Genomic DNA, 22809 nt, shown 5'->3' with positions numbered 1-22809 from the left:
CACAATTATATTGTTTTATATTATTATTGATAATTATTATAATATAATAAACATAAATTATTAATACTATTATTGTTGTTGTTATTATTAATATCATAAATATAAATTATTATTGTAATTATTATTATCATATGACTGTTATGTTTAACATTCTGAGACCATGACTTGAGTTTTCTTCCTTCTTTTGCTGATGATCAAACATTCTCCTCTCTTTCAGCCTGATTCACCACTTTTAGTTCATTTTCCCCTTTTTTTTGCTTCATTTCACAATCACTTCATTAATTCCTACTAAAGTTGCCTCAGTTTCTTCTACTTCATTTTCTGGCATCCTGACATCTAACATTACTTTCCTCGTGGTTTAGTTCAGTGTGAACATCCTCATTATCTCCACCTACAGAGAGGAGATTCTGCTGTAAGAGAAGAGCTTTATGTCTTTTACTGTAGCCCAGAATTAGAGGATCAAGTTCTTCATCACTGCTCTGATCAGAGCTCTGAAATGGTGTTATTCAGGTTAAAAATGAAACAGCGTTGGCTGCTGACCTCCATGGGCCTCATCAGGAGAGGCCCCAGAAAGCTCTCCCCTTTACCCCCTTATAGATGTCTGTGGTGAGTAAACATTTACAGCACTAAAGCAGGTTTAAAAAGAAAGTTGTGATAATGCTCTAGAGCAGTGTTACTCAACCAGAGAGCCAAATAGTTGAAAAATACCTTTGGAAAAGCCACAATCTAAGAGGTGAAAAGTGGCAAAAAAGGTTAAAGTGGCAGTAAATATAAGTTAAAAGTGGCAAAAATGGCCATGAAGCTGCACTAAAGGGGCAAAAATGGGGAGGAAAAGTAGGAAAAACAGGCAGAAACAGGCAAAAATAGGTGAGAAGTGACAAAAAAAAACAAAAAAACGAGTTACCGGGGGCAAAAATGGTCAAAAGCAGCAAAAACATAGAGCGAAAAATCAGTGAAAAGTGACTGAAACAGGCAAAAAAAGCAACATAAAGGTGAAAAAATAGGCAAAACACTAAAAAGGTGGCAAAACTTGGAAAAAAGTGACATCTAATGGCAAAAGGCAGCTTACATGGGAAAAGTGGCAGTCAAGGCAAAAGAAAATGGCAAATAGGAAAAAGCAGGACAAAAGTGGCAAAATGGGCAAAAATGCACTAAAAACATCAAAAATTGAATAAAAGTGGCCAAATAAAGCCTGCTGATTAATGTGACTGTAATGGATCATTTCTGAGGTCAAAGTTTCTTTTTTTACGGGAAATAATATTTCAGATTAAGACATAAAAGAGACACGGGTTTAGTATCACCGCTGTAGAGTTTTGTATCAGTAATGACTCCGTACGCCTGGCAGCGCTGTAGAGTTTTGTTGCAGTAATGACTCCGTACGCCTGGCAGCGCTGTAGAGTTTTGTTGCAGTAATGACTCCGTACGCCTGGCAGCGCTGTAGAGTTTTGTAGCAGTAATGACTCCATACACCTGGCACCGCTGTAGAGTTTTGTAGCAGTAATGACTCCGTACACCTGGCACCACTGTAGAGTTTTGTTGCAATAATAACTCCGTATGCCTAGCACCCCTTTAGAGTTTTGTAGCAGTAATGACTCCATACACCTGGCACCCCTGTAGAGTTTTGTAGCAGTAATGACTCCATACTCCTGGCTCCTTTCTCATAACACTGTCAGACGGCTCTGAAAATACTTGCTTTCCTTAAATCATGCAAATCTTCCCTCTTTCTGGTTCAGTATCTCCCGTCCCTCGGCCCACCATCCAATCAGATCAGACGTTCAAGGTTTGCCCATCGTTACCTAAACGAGGGCGACGAGGGACAGGATGAAAAGGAAGGAGGGAGAGAGTCTTTGCTTGACTTCACTGAGACACTTAAACACCCCGGACTAACACGCTCTCTGCTGCCAGCCCAATAACAAACGCCTTCAATTTAACCAGCCAAGCAAAACAAATTAGGAGCGCCGGCACAAAGAAAAGCACACAAACTGCAGGCGGACACAATGGAGCATTGTTGTTTTTATTGTCAACAGTGGCTAAGTGATTGGTTGGCATGCTTCATTCAAATTAAATACATTCACAGAACAGACACAGGCTCACAGACCAGGCTGTGCACAAGAACGCCCCATTGTTTCAGCATGGTGGGAATCAACATGGCCGCCGGTCACTTCATAACCCAGCCACAGGCAGACGGGTCAGTTAGACCACAATCCAGTCTGCACCAACACGCACCACAACACAGCAGAGACAGCGGAGGCCGGGGTCAGAGACAGCACTGACCGGGGTCAGAGACAGCAGAGACCAGAGTCAGAGACAGCAGAGACCGGGGTCAGAGACAGCAGAGAGAGCAGAGACCCGGGTCAGAGACAGCAGAGACCAGAGTCAGAGACAGCAGAGACCGGAGTCAGAGACAGCAGAGACAGCAGAGACCGGGGTCAGAGACAGCAAAGACAGCAGAGACCGGGGTAAGAGACAGCAGAGACAGCAGAGACCGGAGTCAGAGACAGCAGAGACCTGAGTCAGAGACAGCAGAGACAGCAGAGACAGCAGAGACAGCAGAGACCGGGGTCAGAGACAGCAGAGACCGGGGTCAGAGACCGGAGTCAGAGACAGCAGAGACCTGAGTCAGAGACAGCAGAGACCTGAGTCAGAGACAGCAGAGACAGCAGAGACAGCAGAGACTGGGGTCAGAGACAGCAGAGACAGCAGAGACCGGGGTCAGAGACAGCAGAGACCTGAGTCAGAGACAGCAGAGACAGCAGAGACAGCAGAGACCGGGGTCAGAGACAGCAGAGACAGCAGAGACCGGGGTCAGAGACAGCAGAGACCGGGGTCAGAGACCGGGGTTAGATCAAGCAGAGACCGGGGTCAGAGACAGCACTGACCGGGGTCAGAGACAGCAGAGACCAGAGTCAGAGACAGCAGAGACCAGAGTCAGAGACAGCAGAGACCGGAGTCAGAGACAGCACTGACCGGGGTCAGAGACAGCAGAGAGAGCAGAGACCCGGGTCAGAGACAGCAGAGACCGGAGTCAGAGACAGCAGAGACCGGAGTCAGAGACAGCAGAGACAGCAATGACCGGGGTCAGAGACAGCAGAGAGAGCAGAGACCCGGGTCAGAGACAGCAGAGACCAGAGTCAGAGACAGCAGAGACCAGAGTCAGAGACAGCACTGACCGGGGTCAGAGACAGCAGAGAGAGCAGAGACCCGGGTCAGAGACAGCACTGACCGGGGTCAGAGACAGCAGAGAGAGCAGAGACCCGGGTCAGAGACAGCAGAGACCGGAGTCAGAGACAGCAGAGACCGGGGTCAGAGACAGCAATGACCTGAGTCAGAGACAGCAGAGACAGCAGAGACTGGGGTCAGAGACAGCAGAGACCGCAGTCAGAGACAGCAGAGACAGCAGAGACAGCAGAGACCAGGGTCAGAGACCAGGGTCAGATCAAGCAGAGACCGGGGTCAGAGACAGCAGAGACCGGGGTCAGAGACAGCAGAGACCGGAGTCAGAGACAGCAGAGACCGGGGTCAGAGACAGCAGAGACCGGAGTCAGAGACAGCAGAGACCGGGGTCAGAGACAGCAGAGACCGGGGTCAGAGACCAGGGTCAGAGACAGCAGAGACCGGGGTCAGAGACAGCAGAGACCGGAGTCAGAGACAGCAGAGACCGGAGTCAGAGACAGCAGAGACCGGAGTCAGAGACAGCAGAGACCGGAGTCAGAGACAGCAGAGACCGGGGTCAGAGACAGCAGAGACCGGAGTCAGAGACAGCAGAGACCGGGGTCAGAGACAGCAGAGACCGGAGTCAGAGACAGCAGAGACCGGGGTCAGAGACAGCAGAGACCGGGGTCAGAGACAGCAGAGACCGGAGTCAGAGACAGCAGAGACCAGAGTCAGAGACAGCAGAGACCGGGGTCAGAGACAGCAGAGACCAGAGTCAGAGACAGCAGAGACCGGGGTCAGAGACAGCAGAGACCGGGGTCAGAGACAGCAGAGACCGGAGTCAGAGACAGCAGAGACCGGGGTCAGAGACCGGGGTCAGTGACAGCGGAGACCGGGGTCAGAGACAGCAGAGACCGGGGTCAGAGACAGCAGAGACCGGAGTCAGAGACAGCAGAGACCGGGGTCAGAGACCGGGGTCAGTGACAGCGGAGACCGGGGTCAGAGACAGCAGAGACCGGGGTCAGATACAGCAGAGACCGGGGTCAGATACAGCAGAGACCGGAGTCAGAGACAGCAGAGACCGGAGTCAGAGACAGCAGAGACCGGGGTCAGAGACAGCAGAGACCGGAGTCAGAGACAGCAGAGACCGGAGTCAGAGACAGCAGAGACCGGGGTCAGAGACCGGGGTCAGTGACAGCGGAGACCGGGGTCAGAGACAGCAGAGACCGGGGTCAGATACAGCAGAGACCGGGGTCAGATACAGCAGAGACCGGAGTCAGAGACAGCAGAGACAGCAGAGACTGGGGTCAGAGACCGGGGTCAGAGACAGCAGAGACCGGGGTCAGAGACCGGGGTCAGAGACAGCAGAGACCAGGGTCAGAGACAGCGGAGACCGGGGTCAGAGACAGCGGAGACCGGAGTCAGAGACAGCAGAGACCGGGGTCAGAGACAGCAGAGACCGGGGTCAGAGACCGGGGTCAGTGACAGCGGAGACCGGGGTCAGAGACAGCAGAGACCGGGGTCAGAGACAGCAGAGACCGGGGTCAGAGACAGCAGAGACCGGAGTCAGAGACAGCAGAGACCGGAGTCAGAGACAGCAGAGACCGGGGTCAGAGACAGCAGAGACCGGAGTCAGAGACAGCAGAGACCGGAGTCAGAGACAGCAGAGACCGGGGTCAGAGACAGCAGAGACTGGAGTCAGAGACAGCAGAGACCGGGGTCAGAGACAGCAGAGACCGGAGTCAGAGACAGCCGAGACCGGGGTCAGAGACCGGGGTCAGTGACAGCGGAGACCGGGGTCAGAGACAGCAGAGACCGGGGTCAGATACAGCAGAGACCGGGGTCAGATACAGCAGAGACCGGAGTCAGAGACAGCAGAGACAGCAGAGACTGGGGTCAGAGACCGGGGTCAGAGACAGCAGAGACCGGGGTCAGAGACCGGAGTCAGAGACAGCAGAGACAGCAGAGACTGGGGTCAGAGACCGGGGTCAGAGACAGCAGAGACCGGGGTCAGAGACCGGGGTCAGAGACAGCGGAGACCGGGGTCAGAGACAGCGGAGACCGGAGTCAGAGACAGCAGAGACCGGAGTCAGAGACAGCAGAGACCGGGGTCAGAGACATGCAGACACAGGGGCCATGGATGGACCTCAGTCTAAACCTGACCCCTTTAAGATCTAAACCAGTTCATTCTAGACCACTTTGTCAAACACATGACTGTGGTTATAGCTAATTAGCTCTAGGGGCCCCACACACGCTAGGGCCCCTACACTCTAAGGCCCCTACACACTCTAGGGCCCCTACACTCTAAGGCCCCTACACACTCTAAGGCCCCCACACACTCTAGGGCCCCTACACACTCTAAGGTCCCCACACGCTCTAGAGCCCCCACACACTCTAGGGCCCCCACACACTCTAGGGCCCACACATACTCTAGGGCCCCCACACACTCTAAGACCCCTACACACTCTAGGGTCCCCACACACTCTAGGGCCCCCACACACTCTAGGGCCCCCACACACTCTAGGGTCCCCACACACTCTAGGGTCCCCACACACTCTAGGGCTGCCACACACTCTAAGGCCCCCACACACTCTAAGGCCCCCACACACTCTAAGGCCCCTACACACTCTAGGGTCCCCACACACTCTAAGGCCCCCACACACTCTAGGGCCCCTACACACTCTAAGGCCCCCACACACTCTAGGGCCCCCACACACTCTAAGGCCCCCACACACTCTAAGGCCCCCACACACTCTAGGGCCCCCACACACTCTAGGGTCCCCACACACTCTAGGGTCCCCACACACTCTAGGGTCCCCACACACTCTTGGGGCCCCACACTCTAAGGCCCCCACACACTCTACGGCCCCCACACACTCTAAGGCCCCCACACACTCTAAGGCCCCCACACACTCTAAGGCCCCCACACACTCTAAGGCCCCTACACACTCTAGCAGAAATCCTGCACCATGCAGCCATAAATCTCTAAATGGGTATTGTTATCACCCCTATCTGCACTCTGTAAAACAAACTACCAAGCTCTGTGAGTGAGGATGGGAAATCCTCCTGTCGGACACTCCTGGTGCCTTATCATCCTCTGTCCTCGTTCATCCATCTTATCATGAGCCACAGAGAGGAATACAGGAAGTTCAGAGGTAGTAGAGGTGAATACCTGGTTTGCAGGTCTTCCCGTCCTCTTTGAGCTGGACCCCAGTGGGACAGGCACAGCTGTAGAAAGGCTGCAGCGGAGAGAGGAGGCACAGATGACTGCAGCCTCCATTGTTATCACTGCAGGGGGTCTGGACTAGAGATAGCACGGAAAGATCCAGAAAGAAGAGGATATGGTTATTAGAGTTAAACACCGTGTTCTCAGTGGTATAAATGTTCCGTTACTGATGCCGGACTCACTGTGGGGCTGTCTGTGGGACTCCAGGACCTGGATGTCCATGGGGGAATAGATGCCGCTGAGGATCTCTCGCGTTTTGTCTCCGCTGTGTTTGTTGCAGGCGTGGATGGAGCGGGTCTGCCAGTCCGTCCAGTACAGGGTCTCCTCGGACAGCGTCAGGGCGAAGGGATGAGTCAGGGTCCCCTCTACCACGGTCTCACTGCAACACAAAAACCCAACGGATTATTAGAAACCAGCAAAATATGGACCAGCAAATTTCCCTGAAGCTGACCAACCTTTGTTGGCAACTTCTGGACAAGGAGCGAGTGTTTCCCTTCCAGTTGTCCCACTTCTCCTAGCGTTGCCAACAATGGCCGAATATTGGGCAAAATGGAGGGAAAATGCCCTCAACATCCCCAGCTTTGGCAACATTCCATCCTCTACCTTTAATAGTGATGTCATCAAAGATTATAAAACATTCCATCCTTGCTGCTGATGACAACATTCTTTAACATTTATAAAACATTCCATCGTTTCATTTATAGATGAGGTACTCTTTAAAACTCAAAATATTACATGCTGGCCTTTGATGACATTATCCCTGAAAGCTTTAAAACATTCCATCCTTTCCTTAATAGATGAGGTACCCTTTAAAGTTTCTAAGACATTCCAGCCTTTTCTTTGATGACACCATCCTTTAACATTTATAAAACATTCCATCCTTTCCCCAATAGATGATGTACCCTTTGAAGTTTCCAAAACATTCTATCCTTTCCTTTGATGACACCATCCTTTTAAGTTTATAAAACATTCCAATTCCTTTTATAGATGAGGTAATATTTCAAACGCAAAACATTCCATCCTTTCCTTAATAGATGAGGTACCCTTTAGAGTTTCTAAAACATTTCATCCTGTCCCCAGATGATACTATCCTATAAAGTTTATAAAACATTCCAAAATTCCTTTTATAGATCAAAACCTTTCAAACGCAAAACATTCCATCCTTTCCTTAATGGATGAGGTACCCTTTAGAGATTCTAAAACATTTCATCCTGTCCCCAGATGATACTATCCTCTAAAGTTTATAAAACATTCCAAAATTCCTTTTATAGATCAAAACCTTTCAAACGCAAAACATTCCATCCTTTCCTTAATAGATGAGGTACCCTTTAGAGTTTCTAAAACATTTCATCCTGTCCCCAGATGATACCATCTGTTAACTTTTATAAAACATTCCCTCTTTTCCTTAATAGATGACGTACCCTTCAAACTCAAAACATTCCATTCTTGCCTTTGATGACATCCTTGAAGGCATAAAAACATTCAACCCTTCCCTTTGTAGATGAGGTACCATTTAAAGCTTGTAAAACATTCCATCCTTGCCACTTACATGCAGGCCCGTCTAGATTTATGTATTCCTATATATTAGAGGCCTATCTTAGCTGTTTTTAGTCTATTGTAGTCGTCATGGTCAGAGGGTCTCAGTCTGGTGTTGTCATGGTCAGAGGGTCTCAGTCTAGTGTTGTCATGGTCAGAGGGTCTCAGTCTGGTGTTGTCATGGTCAGAGGGTCTCAGTCTGGTGTTGTCATGGTCAGAGGGTCTCAGTCTAGCGTTGTCATGGTCAGAGGGTCTCAGTCTGGTGTTGTCATGGTCAGAGGGTCTCAGTCTGGTGTTGTCATGGTCAGAGGGTCTCAGTCTAGTGTTGTCATGGTCAGAGGGTCTCAGTCTGGTGTTGTCATGGTCAGAGGGTCTCAGTCTGGTGTTGTCATGGTCAGAGGGTCTCAGTCTGGTGTTGTCATGGTCAGAGGGTCTCAGTCTGGTGTTGTCATGGTCAGAGGGTCTCAGTCTAGTGTTGTCATGGTCAGAGGGTCTCAGTCTAGTGTTGTCATGGTCAGAGGGTCTCAGTCTAGTGTTGTCATGGTCAGAGGGTCTCAGTCTAGTGTTGTCATGGTCAGAGGGTCTCAGTCTAGTGTTGTCATGGTCAGAGGGTCTCAGTCTAGTGTTGTCATGGTCAGAGGGTCTCAGTCTAGTGTTGTCATGGTCAGAGGGTCTCAGTCTAGTGTTGTCATGGTCAGAGGGTCTCAGTCTAGTGTTGTCGTTGTGGTCAGAGGGTCTCAGTCTAGTGTTGTCGTCGTGGTCAGAGGGTCTCAGTCTGGTGTTGTCATGGTCAGAGGGTCTCAGTCTAGTGTTGTCGTTGTGGTCAGAGGGTCTCAGTCTAGTGTTGTCATGGTCAGAGGGTCTCAGTCTAGTGTTGTCATGGTCAGAGGGTCTCAGTCTAGTGTTGTCATGGTCAGAGGGTCTCAGTCTAGTGTTGTCATGGTCAGAGGGTCTCAGTCTAGTGTTGTCATGGTCAGAGGGTCTCAGTCTAGTGTTGTCATGGTCAGAGGGTCTCAGTCTAGTGTTGTCATGGTCAGAGGGTCTCAGTCTAGTGTTGTCGTTGTGGTCAGAGGGTCTCAGTCTAGTGTTGTCATGGTCAGAGGGTCTCAGTCTAGTGTTGTCATGGTCAGAGGGTCTCAGTCTAGTGTTGTCATGGTCAGAGGGTCTCAGTCTGGTGTTGTCATGGTCAGAGGGTCTCAGTCTATTGTTGTCGTTGTGGTCAGAGGGTCTCAGTCTAGTGTTGTCGTCGTGGTCAGAGGGTCTCAGTCTGGTGTTGTCATGGTCAGAGGGTCTCAGTCTAGTGTTGTCGTTGTGGTCAGAGGGTCTCAGTCTAGTGTTGTCATGGTCAGAGGGTCTCAGTCTAGTGTTGTCGTTGTGGTCAGAGGGTCTCAGTCTAGTGTTGTCATGGTCAGAGGGTCTCAGTCTAGTGTTGTCATGGTCAGAGGGTCTCAGTCTAGTGTTGTCATAGTCAGAGGGTCTCAGTCTAGAGTTGTCATGGTCAGAGGGTCTCAGTCTAGTGTTGTCGTCGTGGTCAGAGGGTCTCAGTCTAGTGTTGTCGTCGTGGTCAGAGGGTCTCAGTCTAGTGTTGTCGTCGTGGTCAGAGGGTCTCAGTCTAGTGTTGTCATGGTCAGAGGGTCTCAGTCTAGTGTTGTCATTGTGGTCAGAGGGTTGTGGACGAACATTTCTAAGAGTAAAAAACTCTGGTACTGATCCATGCAGAGCAGGATGGAAGGACTGATCCTCTGGGGACCATGAACACCTAGATCTGGTTCTACAGAGCACCCTAACCTCCACAACAGGGCCTTTTTCCTACACCAGCCCGCTGAGAGGCTGAGTGTTGGATCAGTGGAGTGTGTCTTTGTTCTTAAACATATTTTAGAATCACTTACAGGAAAACGCTCTCACTCCAGTACAGCGGCTCACCATCAAAGCGGCTCGTATTTAAATATCAACACAGCAGAAACTGGCTTTCATCAATCTTTATTTAAAGGCCTGCGAGTGAGAGTGCTGTAACAGCATCAACGTCTGCCAGCACTGGTTAATGCAAAACAGAGCGAACACATTTAACCAGCTCCAGATTTCAAAGCTCTGTTCAGCCTCTGTGGGATCCAAGAGGTGTTTGTGTGTGTTGATGTTATAGGGCTGGGAAAAATGGACCAAAAATCAGTGCGCCCTGAAATCACTCACTGGGCTCAGATCCACATTTTTAATATAAACCTTTAAGAAAATGCTCCTTTATCTGAGTCCAAGGCCTAGTCCACATACAGACAGGGATCCATGAAAACTCTAAAGGCAGAGGATGGAATGTTTGATAGACTTTGAAGGATTGCATCATCGAGGCAGAGAATGGAATGTTTGATAGACTTTGAAGGATGGCATCATCGAGGCAGAGGATGGAATGTCCTATAGTCTTTAAAGGATGGCATCATCAAGGCAGAGGATGGAATGTTTGATAGACTTTGAAGGATGGCATCGTCAAGTCAGAGGATGGAATGTTTGATAGACTTTAAAGGATTGCATCATCAAGGCAGAGGATGGAATGTTTGATAGACTTTAAAGGACGGCATCATCAAGGCAGAGGATGGAATGTTTGATAGACTTTAAAGGATGGCATCATCAAGGCAGAGGGTGGAATGTTTGATAGACTTTGAAGGATGGCATCATCGAGGCAGAGAATGGAATGTTTGATAGACTTTGGAGGATTGCATCATCGAGGCAGAGGATGGAATGTCCTATAGTCTTTAAAGGATGGCATCATCAAGGCAGAGGATGGAATGTTTGATAGACTTAAAAGGATGGCATCATCAAGGCAGAGGATGGAATGTTTGATAGACTTTGAAGGATGGCATCATCAAGGCAGAGGATGGAATGTTTGATAGACTTTGAAGGATGGCATCATCAAGGCAGAGGATGGAATGTTTGATAGACTTTGAAGGATGGCATCATCAAGGCAGAGGATGGAATGTTTGATAGACTTTGAAGGATGGCATCATCAAGGCAGAGGATGGAATGTTTGATAGACTTTAAAGGATGGCATCATAAAGGCAGAGGATGGAATGTTTGATAGACTTTAAAGGATGGCATCATCAAGGCAGAGGATGGAATGTTTGATAGACTTTGAAGGATTGCATCATCAAGGCAGAGGATGGAATGTTTGATAGACTTTAAAGGATGGCATCATCAAGGCAGAGGATGGAATGTTTGATAGACTTAAAAGGATGGCATCATCAAGGCAGAGGATGGAATGTTTGATAGACTTTGAAGGATGGCATCATCAAGGCAGAGGATGGAATGTTTGATAGACTTTGAAGGATGGCATCATCAAGGCAGAGGATGGAATGTTTGATAGACTTTGAAGGATGGCATCATCAAGGCAGAGGATGGAATGTTTGATAGACTTTGAAGGATGGCATCATCAAGGCAGAGGATGGAATGTTTGATAGACTTTAAAGGATGGCATCATAAAGGCAGAGGATGGAATGTTTGATAGACTTTAAAGGATGGCATCATCAAGGCAGAGGATGGAATGTTTGATAGACTTTGAAGGATGGCATCATCAAGGCAGAGGATGGAATGTTTGATAGACTTTAAAGGATGGCATCATCAAGGCAGAGGATGGAATGTTTGATAGACTTTGAAGGATTGCATCATCAAGGCAGAGGATGGAATGTTTGATAGACTTTAAAGGATGGCATCATCAAGGCAGAGGATGGAATGTTTGATAGACTTTGAAGGATTGCATCATCAAGGCAGAGGATGGAATGTTTGATAGACTTTAAAGGATGGCATCATCAAGGCAGAGGATGGAATGTTTGATAGACTTTGAAGGATGGCATCATCAAGGCAGAGGATGGAATGTTTGATAGACTTTGAAGGATGGCATCATCAAGGCAGAGGATGGAATGTTTGATAGACTTTGAAGGATGGCATCATCAAGGCAGAGGATGGAATGTTTGATAGACTTTAAAGGATTGCATCATCAAGGCAGAGGATGGAATGTTTGATAGACTTTGAAGGATGGCATCATCAAGGCAGAGGATGGAATGTTTGATAGACTTTGAAGGATGGCATCATCAAGGCAGAGGATGGAATGTTTGATAGACTTTGAAGGATGGCATCATCAAGGCAGAGAATGGAATGTTTGATAGACTTTGAAGGATGGCATCATCAAGGCAGAGGATGGAATGTTTGATAGACTTTAAAGGATGGCATCATAAAGGCAGAGGATGGAATGTTTGATAGACTTTAAAGGATGGCATCATCAAGGCAGAGGATGGAATGTTTGATAGACTTTAAAGGATGGCATCATCAAGGCAGAGGATGGAATGTTTGATAGACTTTGAAGGATTGCATCATCGAGGCAGGAGATGGAATGTCCTATAGTCTTTAAAGGATGGCATTTTTTAAAAAAGACTACTTTTAACAGCTTTTCTCCATCACAATGAGAAAGTCATCCATGAAACCCAAACAGTGGTGTAGGGTTTAGTGAAGACACCTGATGGAGATGTCTTTGATGAGCTCTCTACTTGTGACACTTTTCCTATTGTTCTGATAGAGAGCCCCCTGGTGGTGAGAATTACATGATCAATATTTAAACCTGACATATTTCCCAGCCCTAGCGTGTGTGTGTGTGTGTTTGTGTGTGTGTGTAGGCTGATAAGCTGAGGTGTAAACGAGCTGATCGCTCCTGCTGTCACGCAGACACAGATTGCAGCGGTCACTCTCTAATAGAGCTGTGGTTGTGAGTGTTTGTGTCCCTGCTGGGAATCACAGCGTCCTGACAGCATGATGGATGGAAGGTTCCAGAACAACATTGTTGTGCTGCTGTACGCACTCAGAGCTGGACGGAGAAGGTCTCTGCCATAGGAACAGAGTCTCCAGCTGATGTCTGCCAGCATTTCCAACACGTCACACATTTCCTCTCCAGCAGAAAACGTTGGAGTTCATCAGCAGAGAGGATCCTCCACAGCAGCAGGAAAAGACATTTTTACCGCCACTGAGCTGGTCTAGGGTTTCTCCTGCTGATGAAACATGGCTCCACCTCCTCATCCTACCACACCAGACCTCCAACATCTTATCTAGACCAGTGTTACTCAATCAAAGAGCCAAACTGTTGAAAATACCTTTGCAAGAGCCACAGTCTAAGAGGTGAAGCAAAAACAGCTTTAAGTACAATAAGTTAAAGGTGGCAATAAGGGGGGAACATGGGGGGAAAGTGGAAAAAAAGGTCAAATATTAGCAAAAAATGGGTGAGAAGAGACAAAAAATAAGTTAAAGGTGGCATAAAATGGTCCAAATGTGGCAAGAAAAGAGTGAAAAGTGACAAAAATTGTTAAAAAGCAGTCAAGAGTGGCAAAAAATAGGAAACAAGTGGTATTTAGTGGCAAAAGGTAGCTGAAATGGGTGAAGAGTGACAAAAAATGGTGAAAAGGGCAAAACTGTGATAAAAGTGGCAAAAGAAGTGGCTAAAATAGGCAAAAACTAGGAAAAAGTGGTATTTAATGGCAAAAGTTAGTTTAAATGGGTGAAAATTGGAAGGACACTTGTTGAACAGGGGCAAAAATGGGATAAAAGTGGTAAAAAATGGGTACAGGGGTTGCAAAAAAAAATTGTTAAAATGGACAAAAAAGTAGGAAAAAAGTGGTATTTAATGGCAAAAGGTAGCTTAAATGGGCGAAAATGGCAAAAATAAAAATTGTGACAAAAGGAGAAGGTAACAGCAGCGCACCGCGGGAAGGCCGAGTCGGATTATCCAACTCCGCCCCGTACGCTACGCCCCAGCATACGGGGCGGTGCTAATGTGTAGTTAGCACAACGTTGTTGTCATGCTAACAACAGCTAACATGCTGCACGCCCCAGCGTAGAGGTATTGTCGAGGTCTGCAGCCAGACTGTTGATATCAAGGACGTCTTAATTAAAATATACACCTACCCCAGTGAGCTACCCCTAAACCTAACCAGCTGAGATTAAAATGCTAAACCTAACCAGCTGAGATTAAAATGCTAAACCTAACCAGCTGAGATTAAAATGCTAAACCTAACCAGCTGAGATTAAAATGCTAAACCTAACCAGCTGAGATTAAAATGCTAAACCTAACCAGCTGAGATTAAAATGCTAAACCTAACCAGCTGAGATTAAAATGCTAAACCTAACCAGCTGAGATTAAAATGCTAAACCTTACCTAAAGCTAAGCAAAGGATGTGGGCGGAGCTGGATCTAGCCAATCCCACTCTGCCTTCCCGCAGTGTGCAGCTGTTAATAGTTGGACAAAAGGGCAAAAAAGTTGCTTTTTTAAGGTTTTCTGGGGGGAAAATTTCAAAATGAAGACATAAAAGAGCCAAAAATAATCGGAAAAGAGCCACATGTTGAGTTTCACTGATCTAGACCTTCACATCGTCACAAAACCCAGACAGATCCTGACAGAGAGCCTGAGCTGTCGAAAACTCACCACAGCAAAAACCCTAAACTCAATCTGACCTCTCATTTCACAGAAAATACGGCTTAAGTGGTTCGGAGCCTCACAGTTCATAGTGGATCAACGTTTAGCCCGTAGGCTGGAATAAGAGTCCCAACATTCTGTCACATCATCTCAGTCCACTTCCAAGCCCTCCAACTCCACCCCAGCTCCTCCTACAGACTCATTCTGACTTTAAAAAGGAGACTCATGGTTCAGCTGTTCATGCTGGAGTCACTTTTTTACTCTTCCTGACAGATTCTTGATCATTCCTGTTAAAGTGTGATGATGATTTTTGGTTCTCAGGTATTTACCATGAGTGTGTGTGTGACAGAATGTTGGGACTCTCTCAGTGAGATCAAAGCAGAAAAGCTAACCTGATTGGTGTAGCCTCTACCTGTTTCCTATTGGTCCTTTCTTTGAAAAAATCAGAGAGCAGAGGAACGTTTAGAGCTGAGAAAGTTTTGTAGGAACAGAGAATAACATCTAAGAAGAAGGAGGAAGTTTAGAGCACGATGGAGGTTTGATGGAGAGACTGGAGAAAAATCTGATACCTCAATTAAAAAGTCATGAATGTTAAAATGCAATCCTGAGTTTTGTAACAATAATGACTCCGTATTTATGTTTAACGTCAGTAGAAAATGACGATGTGGAAATTTCCACTGAGTAGCAGCGGGGTGAGGAAGACAGAGGGAGTCAGGATGGATGGAGAGAGAGAGAGAGAGAGGATGATAAGATGCCTGAAGGAGAGATTGGTGCAGTGAGTGTTTTGACTGGGGCCTCCATACCACAGCTCTGTTTGTGTTGGACACCCCGCTCATACTCGCTCTGTTTTCCTTTCATTCTGTCTCTGCAGCCAGTTTCTCCGCCCCTCCTCCACCGCACCGTCACCAGGAGAACAAGAAGAAGAAAACTCGGAGGTTTCTGCTGGTCTCAGAACTTTACCTACAAATGCTTCACTAACACGTGGAGAGGAGATCGGGTCTACAGTAGAGCTAGGACTGAGCTAGAACTGGGCTAGTTTAGGCTGTTTTATTATGGCGCCACATCGGCAGGTGAATTCTGCTCAGAGAAGCTCTATCCAACGCCAAAGTCCTGAGCTGGGTCCAGCTCTGACAGAAAAACCAGCCCCAGGCATACGCTGTGATCCTCATCTCCATGTCAGCTCCACTGGAGGACCCACAGCTGTCCTGGACCGCTCAGATGCTCCAACTGGACCGGGGTAACCACGGTTCTAGTTTTCTTTAGCTTTAATGTAAGAAATCTGAATTTGTCCTCAAAATCTGAAATCACAGTCAGGATTCTGCGATCACAGTCAGGATTCTGAGGTCACAGTCAGGATTCCGAGGTCACAGTCAGGATTCTGAGATCAAAGTCAGAATGCTGAGATCACAGTCAGGATTCTGAGATCAATGTCAGGATTCTCAGATCACAGTCAGGATTCTGAGATCAATGTCAGGATTCTGAGATCACAGTCAGGATTCTGAGATCACAGTCAGGATTCTGAGATCACAGTCAGGATTCTGAGATCACAGTCAGGATTCTGAGATCAAGGTCAGGATTATGAGATCAATGTCAGGATTCTGCGATCACAGTCAGAATTCTGAGATCAAATCAGGATTCTGAGATCAAAGTCAGGATTCTGCGATCACAGTCAGGATTCTGAGATCAATGTCAGGATTCTGAGATCACAGTCAGGATTCTGAGATCACAGTCAGGATTCTGAGATAACAGGATTCTGAGATCAATGTCAGGATTCTGAGATCAAAGTCAGGATTCTGAGATCACAGTCAGGATTCTGAGATCACAGTCAGGATTCTGAGATCACAGTCAGGATTCTGAGATAACAGGATTCTGAGATCAATGTCAGGATTCTGAGATCAAAGTCAGGATTCTGAGATCAATGTCAGGATTCTGAGATCACAGTCAGGATTCTGAGATAACAGGATTCTGAGATCACAGTCAGGATTCTGAGATCAAAGTCAGGATTCTGAGATCAAAGTCAGGATTCTGAGATCACAGTCAGGATTCTGAGATCAAAGTCAGAATGCTGAGATCACAGTCAGGATTCTGAGATCAATGTCAGGATTCTCAGATCACAGTCAGGATTCTGAGATCAAGGTCAGGATTCTGAGATCAATGTCAGGATTCTGCGATCACAGTCAGAATTCTGCGATCACAGTCAGAATTCTGAGATCACAGTCAGGATTCTGAGATCACAGTCAGGATTCTGAGATCACAGTCAGGATTCTGAGATCAAAGTCAGGATTCTGAGATCGCAGTCAGGATTCTGAGATCAAAGTCAGGATTCTGCGATCACAGTCAGGATTCTGAGATCAATGTCAGGATTCTGAGATCACAGTCAGGATTCTGAGATAACAGGATTCTGAGATCAATGTCAGGATTCTGAGATCACAGTCAGGATTCTGAGATCACAGTCAGGATTCTGAGATAACAGGATTCTGAGATCAATGTCAGGATTCTGAGATCACAGTCAGGATTCTGAGATCAAAGTCAGGATTCTGAGATCAAAGTCAGGATTCTGAGATCACAGGATTCTGAGATCAAAGTCAGGATTCTGAGATAACAGGATTCTGAGATCAATGTCAGGATTCTGAGATCACAGTCAGGATTCTGAGATCAAAGTCAGGATTCTGAGATCAAAGTCAGGATTCTGAGATCACAGGATTCTGAGATCAATGTCAGGATTCTGAGAACACAGTCAGGATTCTGAGATCAAAGTCAGGATTCTGAGATCAAAGTCAGGATTCTGAGATAACAGGATTCTGAGATCAATGTCAGGATTCTGAGATCACAGTCAGGATTCTGAGATCAAAGTCAGGATTCTGAGATCAAAGTCAGGATTCTGAGATCACAGGATTCTGAGATCAATGTCAGGATTCTGAGAACACAGTCAGGATTCTGAGATCAAAGTCAGGATTCTGAGATCACAGTCAGGATTCTGAGATCACAGTCAGGATTCTGAGATCAAAGTCAGGATTCTGAGATCACAGTCAGGATTCTGAGATCACAGGATTCTGAGATCACAGTCAGGATTCTGATCAATGTCAGGATTCTGAGATCACAGTCAGGATTCTGAGATCAAAGTCAGGATTCTGAGATCACAGTCAGGATTCTGAGATCAATGTCAGGATTCTCAGATCACAGTCAGGATTCTGAGATCAAAGTCAGGATTCTGAGATCACAGTCAGGATTCTGAGATCGCAGTCAGGATTCTCGATCACAGTCAGAATTCTGAGATCACAGTCAGGATTCTGAGATCACAGTCAGAATTCTGAGATCAAAGTCAGGATTCTGAGATCACAGTCACGATTCTGAGATCAAAGTCAGGATTCTGAGATCAAAGTCAGGATTCTGAGATCACAGTCAGGATTCTGCGATCAATGTCAGGATTCTGCGATCACAGTCAGGATTCTGAGATCAAATCAGGATTCTGAGATCAAAGTCAGGATTCTGAGATCACAGAATTCTGAGATCAAAGTCAGGATTCTGAGATCAAAGTCAGGATTCTGAGATCACAGTCAGGATTCTGAGATCACAGTCAGGATTCTGTGATCACAGTCAGGATTCTGAGATCAAAGTCAGGATTCTGAGATCACAGTCAGGATTCTGAGATCACAGTCAGGATTCTGAGATCACAGTCAGGATTCTGAGATCACAGGATTCTGAGATCAATGTCAGGATTCTGAGATCACAGTCAGGATTCTAGGATCAAAGTCAGGATTCTGAGATCAAAGTCAGGATTCTGAGATCAATGTCAGGATTCTGAGATCAAAGTCAGGATTGTGAGATCACAGGATTCTGAGATCACAGTCAGGATTCTGAGATCACAGGATTCTGAGATCACAGTCAGGATTCTGATCAATGTCAGGATTCTGAGATCAAAGTCAGGATTCTGAGATCAAAGTCAGGATTCTGAGATCACAGTCAGGATTCTGAGATCAAAGTCAGAATGCTGAGATCACAGTCAGGATTCTGAGATCAATGTCAGGATTCTCAGATCACAGTCAGGATTCTGAGATCAAGGTCAGGATTCTGAGATCACAGTCAGGATTCTGAGATCACAGTCAGGATTCTGAGATCGCAGTCAGGATTCTGAGATCAAAGTCAGGATTCTGCGATCACAGTCAGGATTCTGAGATCAAATCAGGATTCTGAGATCAAAGTCAGGATTCTGAGATCAAATCAGGATTCTGAGATCAAAGTCAGGATTCTGAGATCACAGTCAGAATTCTGAGATCAAAGTCAGGATTCTGAGATCAAAGTCAGGATTCTGAGATCACAGTCAGAATTCTGAGATCAAAGTCAGGATTCTGAGATCAAAGTCAGGATTCTGAGATCAATGTCAGGATTCTGAGATCAAAGTCAGGATTGTGAGATCACAGGATTCTGAGATCACAGTCAGGATTCTGAGATCACAGTCAGGATTCTGAGATCACAGTCAGGATTCTGAGATCAAAGTCAGGATTCTGAGATCAAAGTCAGGATTCTGAGATCAAAGTCAGGGTTCTGTGATCACAGTTGGGATTCTGAGATCAAAGTCAGGATTCTGAAATCACAGTCAGGATTCTGAGATCACAGTCAGGATTCTGAGATCAAAGTCAGGATTCTGAGGTCACAGTCAGGATTCTGAGGTCACAGTCAGGATTCTGAGGTCACAGTCAGGATTCCGAGGTCACAGTCAGGATTCTGAGGTCACAGTCAGGATTCTGAGATCACAGTCAGGATTCTGAGATCAAAGTCAGGATTGTGAGGTCACAGTCAGGATTCTGAGATCACAGTCAGGATTCTGACTTATTTGCCAAATGTGGGAAAAGTAAGTTGGATTTCAGAAATCTTGTTCCCGATGCCTAATCCTCCTCTGTAGGTGTTTTAGCCCTGAGCAGAACAGAAACAATGGAAAACCAAAGTCCCAGCCGAAAGAACTCCTACATTTAGAGGAAAGATCTTCAGTGACGTCTTTAGTTTTGGAGTATTTTCTTCACCATAAAAAGAGCCCGTTAGATTAGTCAGCTCTTAAACGTGTAAACTCAGCCTCAGCGCCCCCAGCGTCCCTCTGATTCTGGTAAACTATCTGACCTCCTGACCGTTCCCTCTGTCAGTGGGTCAGCAGTTTAAGAGATAAATCTACAGACTGGCTATGTTCTCATAGAGTGTCCTCCTCTCTACCACTGGGTCAGAGACACGTTTATATAGCCGCTCCGTACCGTGCTGATCCGTCCAGGTTGGCTCTGTGGATGAAGCTGAGCTTGGCGTCGGCCCAGTACAGCTTCTGTTCTCGCAGGTCGATGGTCAGACCGTTGGGCCAGTAGATGTCTGTGTCCACGATCACTTTCCTGTCAGAGAAATAGAAAAACATCAGTGGCCTGCTAACCTTTGACCTGACTGGTTTAAGGTGGAGGAGTTTGGTACCTGTTACTGCCGTCCATCCCAGCTCGCTCTATCCTTGGCTCCTCCCCCCAGTCTGTCCAGTACATGTAACTGGAGGAAAACCAGAGGAAATAAACCAATGAAACAGCGTCTAATATAAAGATCTATCTACTGGACAAACACTTCCTGTGGTCTGAGCAGGCTAATGAAGGCTAAACTCAAAGGTTCTGGTTAATCTACTTTAATGATGTTTACATCTGAATCCTGAGCGTCACTGCTAGCTCTCTGAACGTGACTAAACATGGAGGACGCTTCAGGACCCACATCATCATCCTCAACAACACAGATATGTGTGGTTAAACAGTTAAATTCATTTATCAGTTTAGCCAACGTGAGATCTGTGAGTCGGTTAAACTAATGACATTTACTTTCTTATTAAAATGGGTTTGAAATCCAGGTCTATAATGATCTTATTATAACCTTATTATTATTATTATTATTATCTTTTTAACTGTAATCAACCTCCCACCACTAGTGGCCACTGTACCTCCAGTTAATGGCCGCTGCCTTCCTGTCAGAGCTCTCCCCGCCACTTCACCAGACATAAATATGAGAAGCTTAGCAGTTAGCATGTGGTAGGAACAGCACGGTATAACAGTTTTTAAGTCGTAGGTGAAAATAAAGCTGCGTGTAGGCTGTCGAGGGTTAAACTCACGTATGACGACTACAGCAAGGAGAAATACGCCCCCCGTCAGCGCACGCCATTAATCTGTAAAGAGGAGCCAAGGCTGGATGAGCTAGCTGCTAATGTTAGCTATGCTCTACACGCCAGATCAGCCTCACATCACACCTGCTAACACAGCCAACCTGTGAGGAGTTTTACTGTTTTATAAGAGAGGCAAGGATGGAATGTTTAAAATTAAAAGATGACATCATCTTTAGAAGCAAGGAAGGAATGTTTCAAAATTAAAAGATGACATCATCTTTAGAAGCAAGGAAGGAATGTTTCAAAATTAAAGCATGATCAGTGACCAAGGAAGGAATGTTGGTGAAGCTTGGAATGTTGGAGCCTTTTGTCCTACATTATTCTTAATAGGGGTGGGAATCACTAGTGGCCCCACGATATGATAATATCACCATACTTGGGTCACGATTCGATATTATTGCGATTTTAAACTTCTATCATTAAAGTGAGTATTACGATGTCATATATTGGGACAATTTTTAGCTGTTTAGCTGATTCAGCATTAGTCTGGCCCTCATGTTTGTCGTATTTCTGCAGTATTTTATTTTCATGTACCCCTCTTGCTAACCTCATGCGTCATGTCGCTCTCATTCGTGTCCTGCTTTCATTCCTAGCCTCCTTCCTCTGGTGCTGCCATGTTTGTTACTAACTTTCTCCTGCTCTATGACCGTCACCTCTGCAGACCTCACTGAACAAACATTTTTATTTTCCATCATCATAGACTTCAGTTCATATTAGCAGTTAATCTGAAAAACTCGATACTTGGTGGGGGAGACGATACGATATATCACCGGACAAAATATCGCGATACTAAGCTGTATTGATTTTTTCTCCCACCCCTAGCTCATAACAGGCCATGCTGACAACTTTTGAAAAAGTGGGTGGAACTGGTGAGGGGTGAGGGTTTCCCTGGCTCCTCCCACAGCTCCACCCACTATTGAGACCTTAAATATGTTTTTACTAAACGTGTGTTACCGCTGTGCCGGGTTCAGGGCGATGGCCCTCGGCTGGTCCAGGTCCATCCAGAACAGGACCTTCCTGGAGGAGCCGTCCAGGTTGGCCACTTCGATCCGATTGGTCTCTGAGTCCGTCCAATAAAGCTTCCTACCAAGCCAATCACAGGCCAGCCCATCAGGACTGTCCAGACCGGAGACCACCACGGTCTGACCCGTCCCCAGAGCCTCTTTAAGAGCTGAAGAGAGAGAGGAAGAGGAGGATGAATCAGCCTCACAGAGACGCAGCCGCCACAGAAAACAGAGAGAAAATGGCGTCTTACAGTTGGACGACTGGTTCCAGTGCGTCTGCTTGATGGCCTCCTCGCTCACATCTGTCCAGAATATCAGACCCTCAGAGTACAGGAAGTCCACCGCCGCCGCGTCCTCCAGGTCACTGACGACGATGGCCGACTCGCCCCGCACGCCCTCGGCGTCCACGAGTCGAACATCACGCCGGTTTGCAAAGAGGAGGAGAGGAGAGCCTGAGGAGGAGGAGACAAACATTTTATTTCAGTGATTTTTGGGTACTGGGGTGTATGTGAGGACGTTCGACGGTTCAGGACCAGTCACGCCAGGACCACAGACTGGTAGCAGCTCTGTGGTGGTCTCAGGACGTCTGCTGTGATGCCTCAGCACGAATCTGTCAATCTGTGTCCCGACAGCACGCCGTTCATCACAACGCTGCAGCTCATCAAAGTCCTCTCATTACAGAGGGTAAACAGACTAGACTCTAACAGACGTCCCGTCTCTGTCCAGCTGTCACATCTAACAAAGTCATAAATGCCCACAGCTGAACCCTCTAAAGACCCACATGAAGGACCGGGTCCAGTACTGTCAGAAACATCACCTCTGGTTCAGCGATGAAGCCCATGGAAAACAGCTGTAGGAGATTTTAACACCAGAAAGACATTCATGAGATTTTGGTTCATTTGTGACCCTCTAGTGCTGAGAAGGTCAGAGGTCATACAGAGGGGGTTTAAAGAAAGAGGGTCCAGATAAAGTTTGACGGTCCTGCTGCACACCCCGCGCCCTCTCTTTACGTCCAATCAGCTCTGAGTCTGAGAGGAAGGAAGAGTTTTTCTAACCCTCCCAGCTGGGACATGAAGAATGTGTTTGGGAGCTCAGAGTCTCTGCTGCAGATGTGTTTGAGGAGGGCCCGGGTTTCTGCACAGCTTCCATGTTCCAGACTTTTCCAGGCTCACTCCAGCAGATTTACAACGATCCTGAGCACGACTGTTTCATCCTCGATCAGCTGATAATCCTCCTGGACTCACACTCACTCTGACATCTGACTGAACGAACAAGTTTA

General features: G+C 46.9%; 1 protein-coding gene across 1 annotated transcript in view; it reads right to left on the bottom strand.

The window, feature by feature from the left end:
• Nucleotides 1-22809, bottom strand: part of lrp5 (low density lipoprotein receptor-related protein 5) — an 82764-nt gene that overhangs the window by 49971 nt on the left and 9984 nt on the right. The window contains exons 2-7 of the mRNA XM_041796303.1: nt 21782-21982; nt 21481-21697; nt 19803-19871; nt 19598-19726; nt 6562-6758; nt 6326-6457 (exon numbers count right to left, since the gene is read on the bottom strand). Of these exons, the coding sequence (XP_041652237.1) occupies nt 6326-6457; nt 6562-6758; nt 19598-19726; nt 19803-19871; nt 21481-21697; nt 21782-21982 (945 nt within the window). The remainder of the gene's footprint in view (nt 1-6325; nt 6458-6561; nt 6759-19597; nt 19727-19802; nt 19872-21480; nt 21698-21781; nt 21983-22809) is intronic.

The sequence above is a fragment of the Cheilinus undulatus genome, linkage group 9 (genome assembly GCF_018320785.1).
Source record: "Cheilinus undulatus linkage group 9, ASM1832078v1, whole genome shotgun sequence".
Lineage (NCBI taxonomy): Eukaryota > Metazoa > Chordata > Actinopteri > Labriformes > Labridae > Cheilinus > Cheilinus undulatus.
This window is presented reverse-complemented; position numbering and strand designations above follow the sequence as displayed.